General features: G+C 46.0%; 2 protein-coding genes across 13 annotated transcripts in view; one reads left to right on the top strand and one right to left on the bottom strand.

The window, feature by feature from the left end:
• Positions 1 to 2,434, top strand: part of LOC100030849 (myotubularin-related protein 3) — a 220,522-nt gene extending 218,088 nt beyond the window's left edge. For 10 of the 11 annotated variants that reach the window (XM_056821515.1, XM_056821516.1, XM_056821519.1 and 7 more), the window contains one exon: positions 298 to 2,434. In XM_056821515.1, the coding sequence (XP_056677493.1) occupies positions 298 to 608 (311 nt within the window). In that variant the 3' untranslated portion in view covers positions 609 to 2,434. The remainder of the gene's footprint in view (positions 1 to 297) is intronic. The other variant, XR_008917276.1, reaches the window with a different exon arrangement.
• Positions 2,435 to 5,808: 3,374 nt separating this feature from the next.
• The window catches only part of LOC100030876 (acyl-CoA dehydrogenase family member 11-like), a 50,953-nt gene continuing 37,279 nt past the window's right edge, over positions 5,809 to 19,482 (bottom strand). For both annotated transcript variants that reach the window (XM_056821527.1, XM_056821526.1), the window contains exons 9-13: positions 8,852 to 8,944; positions 8,387 to 8,494; positions 7,375 to 7,546; positions 6,953 to 7,019; positions 5,809 to 6,441 (exon numbers count right to left, since the gene is read on the bottom strand). In XM_056821527.1, coding sequence (XP_056677505.1) covers positions 6,285 to 6,441; positions 6,953 to 7,019; positions 7,375 to 7,546; positions 8,387 to 8,494; positions 8,852 to 8,944 — 597 coding nt within the window. In that variant the 3' untranslated portion in view covers positions 5,809 to 6,284. The remainder of the gene's footprint in view (positions 6,442 to 6,952; positions 7,020 to 7,374; positions 7,547 to 8,386; positions 8,495 to 8,851; positions 8,945 to 19,482) is intronic.

Genomic DNA, 19,482 nt, shown 5'->3' with positions numbered 1-19,482 from the left:
CCCCTAATGAGGCAGTAATGGCTGTGGCACTTTTCATGGTCCCAGGGCCCGCTGGCTCTGGGCCTAGGGCAGGTGTCGTGCAGAATCCCTCAGCCAGCATCCTCACCTGCTCCTGCACTATGCCCCTCAGGTTGGTACCTGGTGCCTCGCCAGCCCCAGCTGTTTCCTTGGCTCGGCAGGCGCCCCCCCTCCCCCCAGTCCCAGATGAATGTGCTGAGTTTGGGCTTTGTTTTCTTTCACACCAGCTAGCATTGATGATGTCACCTATTTTTTGTGTCTCTCTCTTCTCAACTCAAGGAACTGTGGGAATGTTTTCTGCTCCAGCTGCTGCAATCAGAAGGTGCCGGTCCCCAGGCAGCAGCTCTTGGAACCCAGTCGTGTCTGCAAGTCTTGCTACAGTAGCCTGCAGCCCTCAAGCTCCAGCCTCGACCTTGAACTGGATAAGCCCATCGCTGCCCCTTCCAACTGAAGCTTCTGCCTGGCGGGGACCAGGCCAGTGTCCCGCCCGGGGAACTCTGCACATGCTGGGCACCCCAAGAGGCTCCCGTGGCCCACATGCTTTGGAACGGGGGCCAAGGAACCACCAGCTCCAAGGCACAGAGCTCTAGGGCATCCTGCTGCCATGGAAGATCCCTTCCCTTTTCCCTGCCCTTCTCCTTCTCTGCCTCTCCATCCTCTGGTTTGTGTTTGGTCTTTAGTTTTGCTAGAGAACTGGAGATTGCAAGGGGGGGTGGGGCCAAGATGGGGCCCCTGTTGCTCTTAGCTCCCCCACTGTTGGTCTGTATTGCAAAGGTGGCTTGGTTTGGAATTGGGAATGGTGGGGAGAAGGGAGAAGTAGGAGCCGAGACCAGAAGCGGTGCGCAGAGTGCCCTTGCCGATGCTTTCAATCACTCCTCATGCCACCAAACAAGGTAGTGCTGTTTGGGGAAACCTTTGCTGCTAGAAGAAACGGGAAGCTTTCATCCTGTGAGAGCTCATCCCACCTTCCCTGTTGTAGCCTGGGCTTCATTAGCCTCCTTGTGCTGACAGGGGAGCTGAGGCCATTTCTGCACTCTCGTAGCTCTCTGTTCACGTGGCATTTGGCTGAGGAAGTGGAAGGGAGGGGAGAAGGGCTGGCTTTCTCATTTTAACTCTTAAGCCTGCAGACAGTGAGAATGCCTAGCAGATGAGCAGATTGTTTCATTCTTCCCCAAGTGGTTTGTTTGTACATTGACCCAGAATGTAGGACCCTCCTCTTCACTGACTGTGACCAGCCCTAGGTCCACACTGGCAGGAGCAACACAAACCCACCAAAGGGCAGTGGCCAAGTCTGCAGCTTCCCAGTGTCCACCCATTCACATACAGTCATGGCCAAAACAGGGAAATCTGGACTCAGGGTTCCAAAAGGCCCAGCTTCCTTCCTCACCCCCCCCCCCCCCCAAAAAAAAAAAACAACCCACCACAATCATGATCTCCCCCACCCAGGGTGAAATCAGCCTCTGAAAGTACAAATCTGCATGAAGGGAAACCAAACTTGCCATTCCTCTTTCCCTTGGGGAGTGGACTGGCCCTGACCTCGGCCATCAGCAGAAAGAGGAGTTCTACGCAGGACCCTCATCTGGGGCCCTTTTTGGCTTCTCAGCAGCAGCAGCAGCAGCAAAATGTACTTGGAGGAGCTGCCCTCGCATCACTAGGGAAACTGCCCAGGACTCAGGAGGTTTTTGGGGAGAGGGGACACAAGAGCAGGAACAGAGAGGTGGAGGTGGAGGTTTGTGTGTTGGGGCTTTTCTTGGTATCCATGTTTTGCACCCACAGGCTCTCCCTCCTTCTGGGGAAGGAGAACCGTGCTTTGTTAGACTCAAAGCTGTCAACAGGTAACAGGGTAGAAATGTCTAGAGGAGGGCTGAGGTCAGGGGTCCTACGGAAAGCCTGCTCCTCACTTAGTGTCAGCAAGGGCCTTTAGAGGGGACTGGCTTTGGCCCACATCTCAGAAAATGGCCCCTGACTGCCAACAAGCCCAGGGGCCTCACCAGACCATCCGTGGGGCCCATCTGTGGTAGGGGTACCTCTGAGTTAGAATTAGGGAAACTGGGGGTGAGCTTCCTCACTCATGGGGGCTCTGAATGAGGATGAATCCGCCTAAAGGAAAGTTCTACATTTTCCTAGTGGCAGGTCTCCAGAGGTTACGATACGGGTTTCTTGGGTCTGATGTACAGTGTGAATAAATGCTTGCAGCTCGTAGGCCCTCCCCCTTGTTTTTGATCAATGAAGCACTTTTTTATTAATATTATTTTTCTTTGTATGTAAAGGAGGAACCGTAACTCTCCGTAGCTGTACATATCCCCCTTCTCTCTTACAGAGGGGGCAGTGCTCCTCTATTTTTCATTTTTTTGTCAAAACGAGAAGTAAATACTTTAGAATTGTTAAATATATAAATAAAAGTGAATAAAGTTTAGAGTTCCGCATGGTAGCGTTTGCTGACACTCTACAAGTCTCCTTTCCTCTTAGTTTATCATCTTTTCCCTTTTCCCCTTTCCCCCAGAAGGCTTTTCCTCCAGGAAGTGTTGAAGTGCCACCCCCCAGGCTTAGTTGCCTTGGGGATAGGAGAGTAAGGTTAGGAGAGTTCAGACTTTGGGCCTCGTCTAGCTGCAAAGGCAAAAGATAAATTATTGTACCCTAATGAACAGTTTGGGTTTGTTCATAGCGCTGGATGTTAGTGATTCAAACAGTCTCTGGCCCTCTAGTCTCTGATCCACGCTTCCCCTCATCTCCCTGCCAGGCCAGCGGAGCAGGTCTTTCATCCCAGATACTGTCCGGTGAGCACGAGCTCTATCCAGGGCAGCCTGGTTCAGAGCGGACTCCCCAGAGCGAGAGCGCAGAGCAGGGCAGCCCAGATGTCCTGCCCATTTGGAAGGGGCATGACAAGGAAGGCCATTCCTGGGGACAGCGAGAAAACATTTCCCTTTCTCCATTTCTGGTCCCTCCCAAAGAGTTGAGCCTCTGATTGAGCAAGGAGAGCATTTGCCCTCTCGGCCCCAGGGAAGGGGCTGGATCCAAGATCTGGCCCTCAGCTTTGTGACCATGGGGAAGCCTCCTGTCCAGGCTGCCTTTTTGTTCTCCAGGATTCCTGTGCTAGCCGGTAAGAAGGAGTGGCCTCAAGCAGCCTGGGTCTAGGGCGCTCGCTTGGGAAGGCTCCCCTCCTCCTAGGAGCAAGCCCCAGGACCCTGACCTGCTTTGGGCCATGGTTCTTTTTGGCCTTTGCGACCTGAAAGCTGACCCTGTTTGGGAAGGAGATACAAATTCCACGCACTGGGACTGTGGAGCCCATCCAGTGGCAAACGTGGAAGCTGTCCGATCTTCCCGGGTCCTTTTGGACTGGAGTCTCCATGTTGACAGGATGGGCAGCTTGGGGGTGGCAGGGATGTGGAGGATGCGAGATGATCATGGGATTTGTCTGCGGCACGTGCTTACCCCAAGGGACAGTAGCTGCAGCTTTGCTAGAATGCTCTGCCCTTTGTCTCCCTCAAATCAGTCTTTGAACTGTTCCTGGACTTTCTCCTACATAAGTCACCCAAAGGCTGCCTTTGTACAACTTGGCTAATGGTCAAGTATTGGTCACTGAATGCTTGTGGAGAGGTTTTGGGGCTCAAGTCCCTGAAAAATGACACTCGGACGGCTGGAAATAGTGAGGTGACTAATGAACCCTGAACAGGCCCAGGTGGTTTCCTTTCCGACTCTTAAGAAGACTGTATAGGGCGCAGCTGGGTGGCTCAGTGGATTGAGCGCCCCAGAGAGGGGAGGTCCTGGCTTCCAATCTGGCCTCAGCCGCTTTGCAGCGGTGTGACCCTGGGCAAGTCACTTCACCTCACTGCATAACCCTAACACTCTTCTGCCTTGGAACTGATATAGTATTGATTCCAAGATGGAAGGTGAGGGTTTAAAAAAACCAAAAAACTAGCTGAATAGAAATTGAGGGAGAGTCCACCCTGAGGTGGGGTTTAGGGGTTTTCCCCGGGGAGATGGAGTGCTCAGCTGGTTATAAAGTGACAAGATCTTAGTTCTGCCTGAAGTCAGGATTTTAACTGGGCTTTGTTGGCCTGGCAGACCTGGGAAGTCCTGCTGGAGGACTTCTCCCCGTGTCTGTGGGAGTGATTGAGGAGGCCGAGTGGAGCGCCCGGCCCAGGGAGCTCCATCTGAATACTATTGCTAGCCACATTTCTGTGGAACAAGGCCTGGAATGTGTGAACGAAGCTTTTGGGGAGGGAAAGAATGTGAAGGCTCAAGAGCCAGGTGGCTCGGTGGGTAGGGCACCGGATCCGGAGGAGGAGGACCTGGGTCCACATGTGACCTCGGACGTGACGGGGCACGTCCCTTAGCCCTGCTTGCCTAGCTCTTGCTCCTGTCCTCCTGACTTGAGAGTTTTTACTGGGACAGAAAATAAGGGTTTAAAAAGGCCAGGGACCAGAGACCACACTGAGTCAGTCGAGCTGTGCATGACGCTGAGGGGTCGTCTCCACGGTAGCCAAGCACTTGCTTGGCACCCCTGGGGGGCAGTGCTGCCCCTGGGCCACTTGGGCAGTCTGCTGTGATGCCCGGGCAAGGGAGAGGTTGTTCACTCAGTTTGAAGGTGGCATTAAAGGTCCATTTGATTGGCTTCAAGACCACATTACAGGTTTCTCTCTTCAACGAGGCGAGCTTGGCAGCAGGGGGAGTGCACGGTGTGTGTGTGCAGACGGGTGCTCGTCGGCTACAACAGCGGTGCCCTCCGTGACGACTTAAAGCCTCACAGATGTCTCTTGTATGTGACCAGCCCCTCCAGGCTTGGGGCCCATCAGCTTTCCCAGCAGAGTGCCCTGCTTGGCTGTGACGGCGTCGCGCGGCCTTTGCAGAGGGGAACGGAATCATTCACAGAGGAGGGCTCAGTTGTCCCCGGGAGTCAGTCACTGCAGAGTCCAGGGATGCGCACACAAACACAGGGGCCTCTGTTGGACTTTTCTACAAAATCTGGGGCCGGAGATGAGCCTTTGAAGTCCCTCCTCCACCCCGCCTGTGTCTCAGCAGCCTGAATACTGCCTGGCCATGGGCCAGGGCTGAAAGGGCAGTGGGAGGAGATGGAGGCTTCCTCCTGGAATCAACTATCGGACCCTTCCTGTCCAGAGAGGGCAGAGGGACCCTGGCCAGGGCTGGGACTCGAACTCAGGTCTCCAGCCCGGGCCGGCTCACAGGATGAAGAGGAGGATGGCAGAGAGTAGCCCTTTAGGGTATGTTACGTAAGGCCCTACGAAGTGGGTGTTGGAAGTGTCCCCAGTTTACAGATGAGGAAGCCAAAGCACAGAGAAGTTAAGGAGTTGAGGTCAGGGCCACACAGTGCCTGGGGTAGGATGGGAATTGGACTCCAAGCCCTACTATGCCCTGTGCCCCCAGCTTCCTCCTCAAAGGGAAGGGATCTCAGAAGCCATTAGCTGTGGTCCAACTCGTACCCCCAAACAAGGAAAGCCCCTCTCTGCAGCACCACTGATCCAACCTCCCCCAGCCCCCAAAGACTTCCAGGGAGGGCAAATCCACCATGGTCATTTCTAATGCAAACAGCCATATAAGCAGTGAGCATGGGGCAAAGCTCCATTTCCATAGGCTGCCCGAAAAGAGGCCCCACCACCTCCAGCATCCCTTCCCTTCCCGTAAAATCTCTGCCCACCCAGCTCCATTGGATATTAAAATGCTAACACCTCCCCAGGATGATTGAAAAGCAAACAAAAGCAGCTCTCTGACTCAGGTCACCAATTGCTGCATGGTATACAATTTAAAATTAAATCTCAAAGAATAAAAATATTATATCTTAAAGAGGATTTATTAAATGACTATTAGAAATCAAGGAATAAAGAGGATACAAAATAAAAACACGTGTCCATGGCGGGTTAGCCATTTTTGAAATCCCCACCATCACCACTGACTGCTGCATCATGCCAAAGAGGGCGTGGGAGGAGTTACAGCCAGTTAAATACCAATCATGTGATCTCGCCTACATGGAGACACAGGAGAGATTATATGGAATTTTGGGAAATCCTAAGGACTTCTGGGGAATGAAGTCAAAGGTTCAAAATCTCAATTTATACAATTGTGACTCCTTATGAGGCATCAAAACTAAGGGATGTTTTATGAACTATTTACAGATCTTTTTCCTGAACATTAAGGGTTCAAGTCATTGAAGACATGCTGGTCCTTGGGGGCACGTGGCATGTTTCAGACAGGTCGAGCACCTTAACGTTTCCCTCCTGTTAAACATTCTTTTGGGGGCTCCACCATGCTTAGACTTCTGTTTGGGGGGAAGCCTGGGCACTTCCCTTTCTTTTGAAAGTAGGGCTTCCCTCATAGACCAGGTCTATGTCTCGGGAAACAGCATCGGCCTCATAGCAGCCAGCCTGTTGAGCAGTGTCCAAGGGGCAGAGGTCTTGTTCACACCATCTAGGAAAAAGCTTTATCAGTTCAGGGAGCCTCCTAGGACTGTAAAGGCTCTCAGTGTTCCTGACTCCTATTGCAAGTCCATTTCCCTCTGGCCCATGGGCCTTCCACACCAGCACCTCGTCACTCCCAACTTAAGTGGCAAAATATGAAAAGAACAGGAAACTGTTCCTGGAGGTTCCATGCCACTCGGTTATCCAAGAGAGTCCTTTCTATTAGAGGCTCCTTCCCATCACCCCAGGATTTACTCTGGGAATTTCCAACTTGAGCTCCTGCCTCAGTTTCCCAAATGGAGTGAATAAATGCCCCATGTGAGCATTCACGGTCACGTGTGTATTGGGGAGAGGTCAGCCCTTTCTTTAAAAGGACAGGGAAATGGCTTGTCTGACTGAATCTGGATGTGGCACTTCTGAGATGAGATCCAGAGATGGGAGGAAGAAGTCTGGGAGGGGAATATGCTGACTGTTACATGAGAGGAAGGTGACCTGGCCAAGGAGATGAAGACCCTCTTTACCTCTGTGAAGCATAGATGTCAGAAGGAGAAGCCTCAGCCCAGGCTGCATGCTCTATCAAAAGGGCCCCTATGAGAGAGCAGGATGTAAGGGGGAGAGCCAAGGAAAGAGCTGCTGTGATAACAATGAAGTCCCCTTCCATCCCTTAGGCTTGTGGGGATTTAGAAGTCCTCTAGGCCCACCACCTTGTTTTACAGAGGAGGAAACAGGCCATCGAGGAAGGAGGGAACCCAGAGGTCACTTACTTTGTCCCTCTCATTTTATGTAGGAAGAAACAGGTTCAGTGAAGTTGTGACTTGGTCAGTGGTACTAGAGGGCTTCCCATCCCAAATCATTGTTCTTGCTGGGGTACCAGACTGTCTCTGCCTCATATCCTACCCTCCTGGCCTGAGATGAGGACATGGGGAGGAAAGGATGGAGCTACCTATGTAGATGCGAGCCAAGGTGTAGGCCAGGTCCCTGGCAGCCATTTCCATGGAAGTGCTGCCCTGCCCTAGGAGCTTCTCCAGCTGCAAGGCCAGCCTCCCAAGGGCCTCCTGCAGGCACTGGACGGAAGAAGCCAGCTCAGAGCAGTCTGAAGCCAAGGCCACCTTGTCCTGGGAGAGAGGAGGACAGAGAAGGACAGCAGAGCAAAGCTTTGTTAACTGGACTCAGGTAGAACTTGCCCTTGGTCTGCCTGCTGGTGGGGTGAGGAAGGAGGGCAAGACCTATTGGGGGAGGCCACAGGAGCATCTCTCCAGGATTGCCTTCTTCCCGTGAAGGAGAACTGCGGTCACCAGGGCTGGATGGCTTCTAAGGGGGGCCAACCCTGAGCCTGACACGATGCCAAGGCTTTTCATACATTCTCTTATTGAAGCTCCACAATAGCCATGTTATACCCATTTTCTGTGTGAAGATAATGAATGGAAGAAGGGAATGCCCATGAAGGGAAATGAACCCAAGAAATGGCAGAGCTGAGATCAAACTTGGGTCTCCTATTCCAGATCCAGGGTGGGCCCTCCCCCACCCTCCCCTTCCCTCCCCTCCCCTCCCCTCCCCCACCCTCCCCTCCCCTCCCCTCCCCTCCCTTCCCCTCCCCTCCCCTCCCCTCCCCTCCCCTCCCTTCCCCTCCCCTCCCCTCCCCTCCCCTCCCCTCCCCTCCCCTCCACTCCCCTCCCCTTCACTCCCCTTCCCTCCCCTCCCCTCCCCTCCCCTCCCCTGCCCTCCCCTCCCCTGCCCTCCCCTCCCAGCTCTGTAGATCTCAAATTCAAGGCCACACAATTCCTTTCTGAACATATCAGTGTGGTGGAAGCAGAGACATGCTGCTCTGAGGGGGAGCAGATTCCCTGTTGGGACAGCCTTTCCCCAGGGGCTCCTGGTCCCTCCACCTCTAGTGTCCAGTGAGACTGGAGGAGGGGCAGCAGGACCCTGTGCACCAGCTCCCATTAGCACCTCACCTGGACAGATGCTGAGAAGGCCTGCAGCACTTGGCCCTGACTCTTAGCCAGGACTTTTAGAGTGTCCAGGGCGAGGACATTGGTGGTGCCCTCCCAGATGGTCAGCACCTGCAGAGAGTGGAGAGCAACACTTCACTCCAGTGCTGGTGCCTGAAATAGGCCTTGTGGTAGGCCCTGTGGCTTCCTGTTGAGTTTTAGGACCTTCTCCTCCCCCCCCCCCCCCATCCCTCAGGAGGAGGCCCCTTTGCTGCCTGTGGATTCAGAGTCCCAGTTCCTGGGGCTGCTAGTTCTGATGTCCCACTTCTGACTCTGAGTATAGCCTGAGGGCCCCGCAGGGGAATGTCCAGTAGTGATGCAACCTGGAGATTAGGAAGTCTGGGACACAGATGAGCCATTGGATGCAGGAACCCACCTGCTGGGGCCCTTGGAGGTTAGTGCCTGGCAGCCTTGTTCTTGTGCTCTTACCTGGCTGTCCCGAAGAAGAACCGGCAAGTTTGTGTCCTCCATGTAGCCCTGTCCACCAAAGCATTCCAGCCCCTCAGAGACAATGGCAACTGCCTGAGAAGAAAGGGTCTAGCTGGACAAAGGCCAGATTTCTCCATCCCACCCTGCTCTCTGGATACTTTTCTAGGAGTCAATGAGATGCTTCTGGGTGTATTTTTGCACCCAGTCATTGCTTGGATCACCCTTATCTCTGGGCAGGGCTTTAGTGAGGGGAGAGACGGAGCCCAGAAATTTCTGGATCATCAGAGCTGGAAGGGACCTTGGAAGCCATCAATAAGTGATCCACAGGTAGTCGATCCCTTTCCTCCCAATAATACCGCGAGGTAGGTCACAGGATTCTGTATTAAGACCTAGAAGGAACTTTAGAGGGCACAGTCCAATTCCTCCTTTTTACAGTTGATGAAACAAGTCCAGAGAAGTGACTTGTCAAAGGTCACAAGGCTAGTAAAGTGTTTGATTTGAAACTTGAAATCAAAGTTAGTCTTTCTTGACTTGAGATCCAGCCCTTTCTCCTACACGACACTATTCTCATTTTATCAGTACAGGAGATTTAAGAATAATGACTTGCTTAAGGTCACAGAGTCCTTAAAAGTCCCCTACTGAATTCCCTAGGCATACAGAGATCCAGAGAGAAGCAAGGTACCACAAGTAGAAGGCATCAGGGCCGGAATTTGAACCCAGGTCCTCTTATTTTCAATCAAATTCCCTTATGGAAGAAGAAGGCTCAGAATGGGAAGATGACTTAGCCAGGGCTATAAGTATGTTAGTAGTAGCAGTACACAGTATAAAGTCTAAGGCTTCTAGTTCCCAGTAACCCCTTTACTACCAAGGGGAAAGGGAGGGAGGGGAAAGAGCTCCCCTGTGGTGGATCCATCCTGAGATCCTCCATATCTTGAAAGTCCCCAACAGCCTGAAGAAGCCAGGTCTGGTGCTGGTGTTCATCCACCCTAGTCTCTGTTCACGATGGTCTTGGATAGGCATAAGTAACTGCCTAGAGCCAAAAGGAGGCTTCAGGCATCGGTCTAGATGGAGAGTCCAGGGGCTGGTGTTCTATTCCTCGTCCCCTGCATTGGGGCAACAACCACTTCATTAGTGTTTGCTCTGTGCCAGTCTCTGGGCTAAGTGCTGGAACACAGAGACCTGCAGGGACTCCTCCACTTTGGTCATGCACACAAGCATTGATGCTGCTGCCAGAAGAGACACAGAAAGCATCTGCTCACAGTGAGAGTTAGGCCAGACAGCAAAGACTGTAGGGGCAGAGCTGGGATCCCCTCACGGGCCATCAGGGGTACAAAGGGCTCACGAGACAGAGGCAGCCTGCAGAGCTCAACAGCTGGGGTCTGAAGACACCATTTAGATGTGGGAGATCCCAGCTTAAGCTAAAGGGCACCCTGGTAAGAATATGGCAAAAACAGAGGAATGACAAGATTTGTTACAGTGCATGTAGAATGTGTATGCATTATAGGTTTATACACACACACGATGGGTACATGTGATATACATGCATGTATAAATACATATGTGTGCACACACATTCTTACATTATTGTTCATCATTGTAATTCATCCTTTGTTTTCAAAGAGATCTGATTGAGGCCTTGATTTACAAGTGAACTGGGTTTAAATGAGGCAGAGTTGCACAAAGTTCTCAGCCTCACTCTCTCTTCCAGAATCATTGAAGTCCAGTGGCAAGACAAAAGTTAGGATGACTGGTGATGGCCCAGGATGCAGTGGATGGCTTTGGTGCCTTCAGTGTCTGACCAAGCTCTAAGCATGCCACAGTGCTGCGTTAGCCACCTTTGTGGCCATTGGAGCCAATTGTTCTCATCTGCCCTTTCCACCAAGAGAAGTCTCACATGCTGGGGATAGACCCCCCACCCAAGTCACCCATGGGTTTGAGCCCATCAGTTACCCTCAACCTAGATTAGCTCCCCCCCAACCAAAACGATTGTACCTAGATGTGGTCACTGCCCATGCTCCAGCTTCTTGGAGCCGCAAATGAGAGTTTGATGAAAGGTGAACCTCAAAGTGGATGACTGAGGAGTGGATCAGTGGAATAGGTTAGGTACACAATACAGTAGTAGTCTCTCGGTAACCAAGGATGACATTTGTCTTTGTGCACTTTCATCTGTGATGTAGATGAGTGTGCACAAAGGCACTTCTGCGTGAAGAAGATTTAAGTGGAAAAGCCGATGCACAGAGACAGTCCCATTCTCTCGGCATTGGAAGCCTGGGTCCAGTGGCACAAAAAATCGTTACACCTGGAGACTTCCTCAGCTGCATTGGGTGGCCGTGTTGTCTTTTGTGCTCCAACACGCCCCGAGCACTCCATAGTGCTTTGCTGCGTCGCCCTCTCAGCCGTTGAACCTTCTTATTGGTTTCTTCCGTCGGTTCGGCTGAAGCAGTCTTCACATGCTGGGTGAGCAAAGCCCTGGTTCACCAGGGGTCAACGACCCGATGGCTACCCTCACAAGGTTTAGCTGGCCTGTCGAAGCCATTGCCCGGGGTGTGGCCGCTGCCGCATGCTAGCAGCTACTGGGAGCCACAAGTGAGAGCTGGGTGTCAGGTGGGGGTCAGAGGCTGGAGAGCTGCCCTAAGAGGGCACGACAAGCCCTCCATACCAGAGATACTACCCCTCCCTGAACACCCCATACACCCCAGTACACAATATGCAATAGTAAATGACTACAGAAATTTAGAGTACAATAAGCCCAAGGATCCCAGCTTTTGGGACAAGAACTCTTACTATTTGACAAAAACTGCCAGGAAAAATGGAAAACAATAAGGAAGAAACTAGGTATAGACCAGTATATCACACCCTATACCAAGACAAGGTCAAAATGGGTATATGATTTAGACATAAGGGTGATACCATAAGTAAACTATGGGAACGTAAAATAGTTTGCCTGTCAGATCTGTGGAGAAGGGAAAAATTTATGACCAAACAAGAGATAGAGAACATTACAAGATGGAAAAAGAAAAATTTCAATTATATTAAATTTAAAAGGTTTTGTACCCCTAAAGAGATAATAGGAGAAAATATGTGTACAAAAATATTCATAGCCACATTCTTTGTATTGGCAAAAAACTGGAAAATGAGGGGGTGTCCATTGATTGAGGAATGGCTGAACAAATTGAGATATCTGATGGTGATGGAATATTATTGTGCTGAAAGGAATAATGACCTGGAAGGATTCCATGTGAACTGGAACGACCTCCAGGAATTGATGCAGAGTGAAAGGAGCATATCCAGGAGAACATTATATACAGAGACAGATACACTGTGGCACAATCTTCTCTACTAGCAGCAATGCAAGGATCCAGGACAATTCTGAGGGACTTACAAGAAAGAACACTATCCACATCTATAGAAAGAACTGTGGGAGTAGAAACCCAGAAGAAAACATTCATTACATGGTTCAATAGGTATATGATTGGGGATGTTGACTTTAAATGATCACTCTATTGCAGATATTAATAATATGGAACTAGGTTTTGGACAATGATACATGTAAAACCCAGTGGAATTGATCATTGGCTCCAGGAGAGCGGAGGGAAAAAACATGAATCATGTAACTATGGAAAAAATATTCTAATTTAATTAAAAAAATAAATAATTTAAAAAATGTTTTGTACAAATAAAACCAATGTAACCAAGATGAGAAGGTAAGTAACAAACTTAGGTGGGGGTGGTTTATAGCAAATCCTCTGCTAAGGTCTCATTTCTCAAATATGTAGAAAACTAAGCAAATTTATAACAACAGAAGCCATTCCCTAATCAACAAATGGTCAAAGGATATGAAGAAGTCATTTTCAGATGAAGAAATGAAAGCTATCAATAATCATATGGAAAATGTTCTAAATCCCTTTTGATTAGAAAAATGCAAATTAAAACAACTCTCAAGTGCCACCTTATAGCTGTCAGATTGGCCAATATGATAGTAAACAAAAGTGAAAAATGTTGGTGAAGATGTGGTAAAATTGGGATACTAATGCATGGTGGAGTTGTGAACTGATCCACCATTCTGGAGGGCAATTTGGAACTATGTCCAAAGTTCTATAAAACCAGGGATAAGCAACACCACTACTAGGGTCTGTATTCCAAAGAGAAGGGGGGAAAATGCAACAGGACCTATATGTGCAAAATTTTTTTCTAGCAGTTTTTTTGTATGTGTGTGATGGGAAAGAATTGGAAATTGAGGGGGTTGTGAACCTTAAAAATTCTCAGACCCTACTTCAGAACACTTGGTTAAGACCATTCCCCACTTTAAACAATGAAGGGACTTAGTCAGGAATGTGAGAACTCTACTCCACCCATACTTAAGCATGCCTTAGGGGAAGATAAAGTTGTAAACTCCTTGCTGAACAATGAAAAATAATTAACCCATACTTATAGTAAGGCAAAAGCTCTTAAGCTGTGCCTATTTTTAGATCTAATACAAAAGGGTGCTAAGTACCTATAAAGGTCAGGCAACTTGTAAACTTGCAAGTGGCAAAGAGGTGAGAACTTACTCAAAAGTTTAGTCTACTCAGGTGTAAATTAAGAATGGTCTGTCCTTTGGAAAATATCTACTGTGATTGATAGATGTGAGAACTTAGGGGAGGTGACATAGGAGAAAATTCTCTTTAAAAGGAGATGAGAAGCTGAGAGCAAGGGACTCTCTCAGAGAACTCTCTGGAGATTGAGCTGGCCAAAGCTGAACTGGTGTCTCTCTGAACACTAGAGTCTTGCTAGGACAAATCTTGTGGTGAGTTGATAAAAGACTGACTGATCTCTCTCTTAAGGCTTAAGCCTTAAGGCTGGCCTAAGCTGGTCTAGCCCTTTTCCTACTATTCCCTCTTACTCTGTTTCTCTCCCTTTTCTTTAATTCTTTCATTTGTATTAATTAAAATCTCCATAAAAACCCAGCTGACTTGGGTATATTTCATATTTGGGAATTTTTCCCTGGCGATCATTTTATTTTTAATATAAAAAACATATATTTGCAGTCAAAGTTTAAGGCAACCACTCTTTTATCTGTCACAGTTTATGGCTCCAACTATTTTAATCATTACAGGGTGTCTATCAATTGTGTAAAAGCTGAGGAAGTTGTGGTACATGACTGATATAATACTATTGTGCTATAAGAAATGATGAGCAGGAAGGTTTCAGAAGAAACTTGGGAAGACTTGCATGAACTAATGCAAAGTGAAATGAGCAGAACCAGGAAAACATTGTACACATTAACAGCAATATTATATGATGTTCAACTGTGAATGACTTAGCTATTTTCAGTGTGGAAAGGAAAACTGAATCAAGCTTTTGCATTTCTGCCCACTGAGATGGAGCAGACAGAAGTTGGAGTGTGTTGGTGCGTGCCTGTAGGCCTAGCTACTTGGGAGGCTGAGGCTGGAGGATTGGAGTCCAGGAGTTCTGGGCTGCTGTGTGAGATGCTAATCAGGTGTCCCCACTAAGTTCAGCATCAGTATGGTGACCCCCTGGGAATGGGAGACCATCAGGTTGCCTAAGGAAGGGTGAACCAGCCCAGGTCAGAAACAGAGCAGGTCAAAAGATCAGAATGAAGGTACAATATTTGAAATACTAATACAATAATTGAAATACCAAGTTAATACTAGATATAATACTAGAAGGGCTTTGGGCTACACATTATACAGATATAGGGATTTTAAAGTCAGCAACACCAGTAAAAATAGAAGTTAAAGAAGGGACACCACCAAAGATACCACAATACAAATTAAGAAAAAAGCAATAGACGGAATCAACCCAATAATCCCGAGCCTGTTAGAACAGAAAATTCTAATCCCAACAATTTCAGAGTACACCACACCAATAATACCCATAAAGAAAGCAAAATGTGACTGAAGGAAAAATTCAATGGAGACTGGTCCAAGATTTAAGAGCAGTAAATAACTTTGTAAAAAAAGTCCCATGCAGTCATTCCAAGCCCACCTAAAATAATTTCAGAAATTTCAAGTAAATCTAGATATTATACTGGTCATTGATCTGTGTAGTGCTTATTTTAGCATTCCGATAGCAAAGGAAAGCCAAAAAGTCTTTGCTTTCACTTGGAATGGGACTCAGTTAACTTGGAAAAGATTGCCCATGGGTTTCTGCAATAGCCCAACAGCATTTTGCCAAATCCTGCAACAAGATTTAAAGACCATCCAATTCAAAGAAAGCAAAATCATGCACTATATGGATGACATTCTTCTTGCATCCCCATCTGCTAAAGTTTGTTACCAAGAAAGCAAAAAACTCCTCTTAGAACTATATAAGAAAGGCCACAAAGTTTCCAATCAAAATGACAATGGGTCATGCCTAAAGTTGAATACCTATGATCTATCTTGGAAAAGGGGATGAGAAAGATTTCCAAGGAAAGAGTAGAGGACATCCAAAAACTCAGTGTGCCAAAGACTAAGAAACAACTGAAAGCCTTTTTAGGAGTAACAGGTTTCTATAGACAATGGATCCCAGGCTATAGCCAAATAACAAAATGCCTGGACTTAACCAAAAACAGTCACAGAACCACTGAAACTGACAAAAGAGCATCTCCAAGCCTTAGGTATTCCAGACTATAACAAAGAATCCTATCTCTTTGTACATGAAGCAAGAGGCATAGATTCTGGAGTGTTAGTCCAAACTTTAGGACCCAATTTTAGTCCTGTGGCATATTACAGTATACAGCTGGACATAATTGAGAAAGGAACGATTCCCTGTTTGAGAGCAATCACAGCCACAGCAACCATGATTCAAAAGTCATCTGATTTGGTATTAAGATAAAAACTTATGTATACTCGTCACACCTACTAGAGTCCATATTGAAGAAATGTCATTTACAAGCTTGCACACAGCAAAGATTTTCTTAATATGAGATTGTGTTACTAAGCAACGAAAACATAACATTAAAATGTTGCCAACCACTGAATCTGGCCATCTTTATCCAGATCTTCCATTTTAAGGGCTTAGAGAACTGAGCCTGAGGTCTCTCAACGTTTAGGGTCCTCTGTCTAGGTGTGTCAGTCAGTTGAATAAGTGATAAGAGAAACTGTGTGCTCAATCCTGTGTTTAGACATCACACAGAGTTCTGCCATGCACAGGGTTTGCTTTTATTTTATAGGTTTAGTGAGTACATACTTTGCTGGCACACAATCATTTCTCAATATACTTGTTTCCACAGAACCTAACAACAGACGTGAAGCCCAAGGAGATAGTCAGCGAAACATTGTTGCTATAACAGAAATAGATGAATGACTTAGGGTGATCTGGAGGTTAGTTCCCCCTGACCTATGGGATGACCAGCTAGGAGAATCATTGTTGCTTTTGATCAGCTTTCACAATTAATCACAATTACTTGGGAAATGGGTAACAAAATATTTCATAGCTAGGTATGGGGTTAGAGGGTAACTTAAAGTAGACCAGAATTGGAATGTTCCTCAATTTTCAAGTTGCATTTTTCTTGTGTTTGATTCAAGCACCTGGCAAAGTTGACTGTCTATGGTAAACATAACAAACCAGTGAAGTGTGTCTGTAACTTGTGTTTTAGAGGAATGATTGATGTATTTGACATGCTTGGCCTGCAATGGGTGTGAGGCCTCTGAATATGCCTCTGCTAAGAGAAAGAAATGAGGTGGTAATGAGTAGTGATCTTTGGGTTTTAATTCTGCAAATATACTCTTTTTGGGGTCCTATTCTAAGGGGGTTAAAATGGGACATATATGTGTTAACCCTATAAGTATTTGCTCTCATATTATTACTCCTATATTGGGGAGAGAACAATAATCATAACAATTCCATTAGAAAGGGAAATTAGAGAAGTCATATAGAGGGGATTCTGTGGGTACCTTATTTTCTGGGCACTGCTTTGCAGTCTCCACTTCCCCAGACTGCGACTCTGTCAGACAGCGGGGGTAAGATGGCTCCCCACAGAAGGGAAACTCATAAATAATTGCCAGGAAACAATATCATTCGTAGAGAAACCAAGAAATGATTTAAAAGACATCCCCCTGGAACATGCCAATATTGGAATGTATACAAATGGTTCAAGCATGATATTTAACGGCGAAAGGTACACCAGATCAGCAGTAGTAACACAAACAGAGAGATTATGGTATGCATCCTTACCAAAGCATGTGAGCATTCAAGAGGCAGAGCTCATTGCTTTATTAAAAACTTGTCACAGTGAGGATAACGCAGGATCTGGCTACATCCATACTGAAGGACTGAAAGCCATGGAATATGATATTCTGGAAAGCAAGGGAACTGGGTCTACAACCAAGAATCAACTACCCAGCAAAACAAGATTTTATTCTTGCAGGAGAAAGTATGGTCATTCAACAAAATAGAAGAATTCCAAGAATTTGTAAAGAAAAGACCAGACCTGAATGGAAAATTTGATGCCCAAGCAAAGAACTCAAGAGAATCATTAAAAGGTAATTAAAAAAGAGGGAAAAAAGAAAAAAACCCACCTTTTTTAAAAGAGACTCAATAAGTTAAAATGATATGTATCCCTATAAGAAAAGAGGTCATTGGTAACTCTTAAAAATTGTTATTATCAACTGGGCAGATAGAATAATTATACTTAGAGGGAAAAGTGACAAACTGTATAGGATGAAATGACAAGACATAAATAGGTATATAGATATATGTATGCATAAATGCATATACATGTATATATATATACACAACTAGAGCTTAAAAAGAGGTTAATACTAAAAGAAATGGAAAAGAAACAAAAGGGGGTAAATTTATATGTCACAAAGAAGCTCATGGCAGGAGGGGGGAGAAGAGCAATACACTGGAAGGGTAAAGAGGTTGGAGATAGGAAATACTTAACTCTTATGTTCATTGAAATTGACCCAAAGAGGGAAGAACAATCCAATCCATGGGGGCAGAGAATAGATTTGTGCCCTATAGGGGAGTAGAAGGGTAACAAATGGACTGGTGGGAAGGGAAGCAGTACAAGGGAGGGTGGGGGTAGTTTTAGAAAGACTGCAAGGAAAATAAGGGGGTGATAAGAATGGAGGGGGTAGAAAGGGAATTAAAATAAGGGTGGGAACTAGGGGGATTGATTAAAAACAAACACTGGTGTAGAGGGAAATAGTGAAAGAAGAAAAGGCAGGACCAGGAGTAGAAATCAAAATGTTGGGAAATACACAGCTAGTAATCATAACTCTGAATGTGAATGGAATGAACTCACCCATAAAATGCAAGTGAATAGCAGAGTGGATTAGAATCCAAAATCCTACCATATGCTGTCTACAAGAAACACACATGAGGAAGGTAGATACGCATAGGGTGAAAGTAAGAGGATGGAGCCAAATCTACTGGGCATCAACTGATAAAAATAAGGCAGAAGTCGCAATCATGATATCTGACAAAGCCGAAGTAAAAATAAATCTAGGGAAGATAATTGCATCCTGATAAAAGGCAGTATAGACAATGAGGAAATATCAGTACTCAACATGTATGCACCAAATGGCATAGCATCCAAATTTCTAAAGGAGAAACTACTGGAGCTTAAGGATGAAATAGAAAGAAAAACTATACTAGTGGGAGACCTGAACCCTCCTCTATCTGAACTAGATACATCAAACCAAAAAATAAATAAGAAAGAGGTAAGAGAAATGAATGAAATCTTAGAAAAATTAGAGTTAGTAGATATGTGGAGAAAAATAAATAGGGACAAAAAGGAATACACCTTTTCAGCAGCACCTGGTACATTCACAAAAATTGACCATGTATTATGGCATAAAAACATTGCAAACATGCAAAAGAGCAGAAATAATAATGCAACCTTCTCAGATTACAATGCAATGAAAATAATTAATTAGTAAGGGTACATGGAGAGATAAACAAAAATTAATTGGAAATTAAACAATATGATTCTCCAAAACCGGTTAGTTAAAGAACAAATCATAGAAACAATGAATAATTTCATTGAAGAAAATGACTATGATGAGAAATCCTTTCAAAACCTATGGGATGCAGCCAAAGCAGTAATCAGGGGGAAATTTATATCCTTGAGTTCATATATTAAGAAATTAGGGAGGGCAGAGGTCAATGAATTGGGCATGCAAATAAAAAAACTAGAAAGTGAACAAATTAAAAATCCTCAGATGAAGACTAAATTAGAGATCCTAAAAGTCAAAGGAGAAATTAATAAAATCTAATTAATAATCTCTGTAAATAAAGTATACACTGTAATTAGGTCAGTAACAGTGATACAGTCTGTAAATATGTAACATAGCATGTACATACACTGTACATAAGACTAGGTTATAGATTAGAATAAGGATGTAGAAAATATAATAAGTAGGGAATAGATTAGGAGTTAAATTTAGATATAGAATAGATAGTTATATTTAGGAATAGAAGTAAATTGCATTGACAGATAGTAAAGTTTTAATTGTTTATTTTAAAGCTGATGCTGAAATTGTGTTTAATACAAATATATATGGATTAAATAGTTTGCAAATAATTATAGATAGGTAAAGTAGGAAAACTATTAGTTTAACTTAGCAAGAGTAAGTAGTATTAGCATAAAGATTCACAGTTCTTTGTAATGTTCTGTTCAAAAAAAGTTATTGTACTGA

Source organism: Monodelphis domestica, chromosome 3, assembly GCF_027887165.1.
Source record: "Monodelphis domestica isolate mMonDom1 chromosome 3, mMonDom1.pri, whole genome shotgun sequence".
Classification (NCBI taxonomy): domain Eukaryota; kingdom Metazoa; phylum Chordata; class Mammalia; order Didelphimorphia; family Didelphidae; genus Monodelphis; species Monodelphis domestica.
The sequence above is the reverse complement of the archived record's forward strand: the minus strand, read 5'-3'. Positions and strand labels throughout refer to the sequence as shown.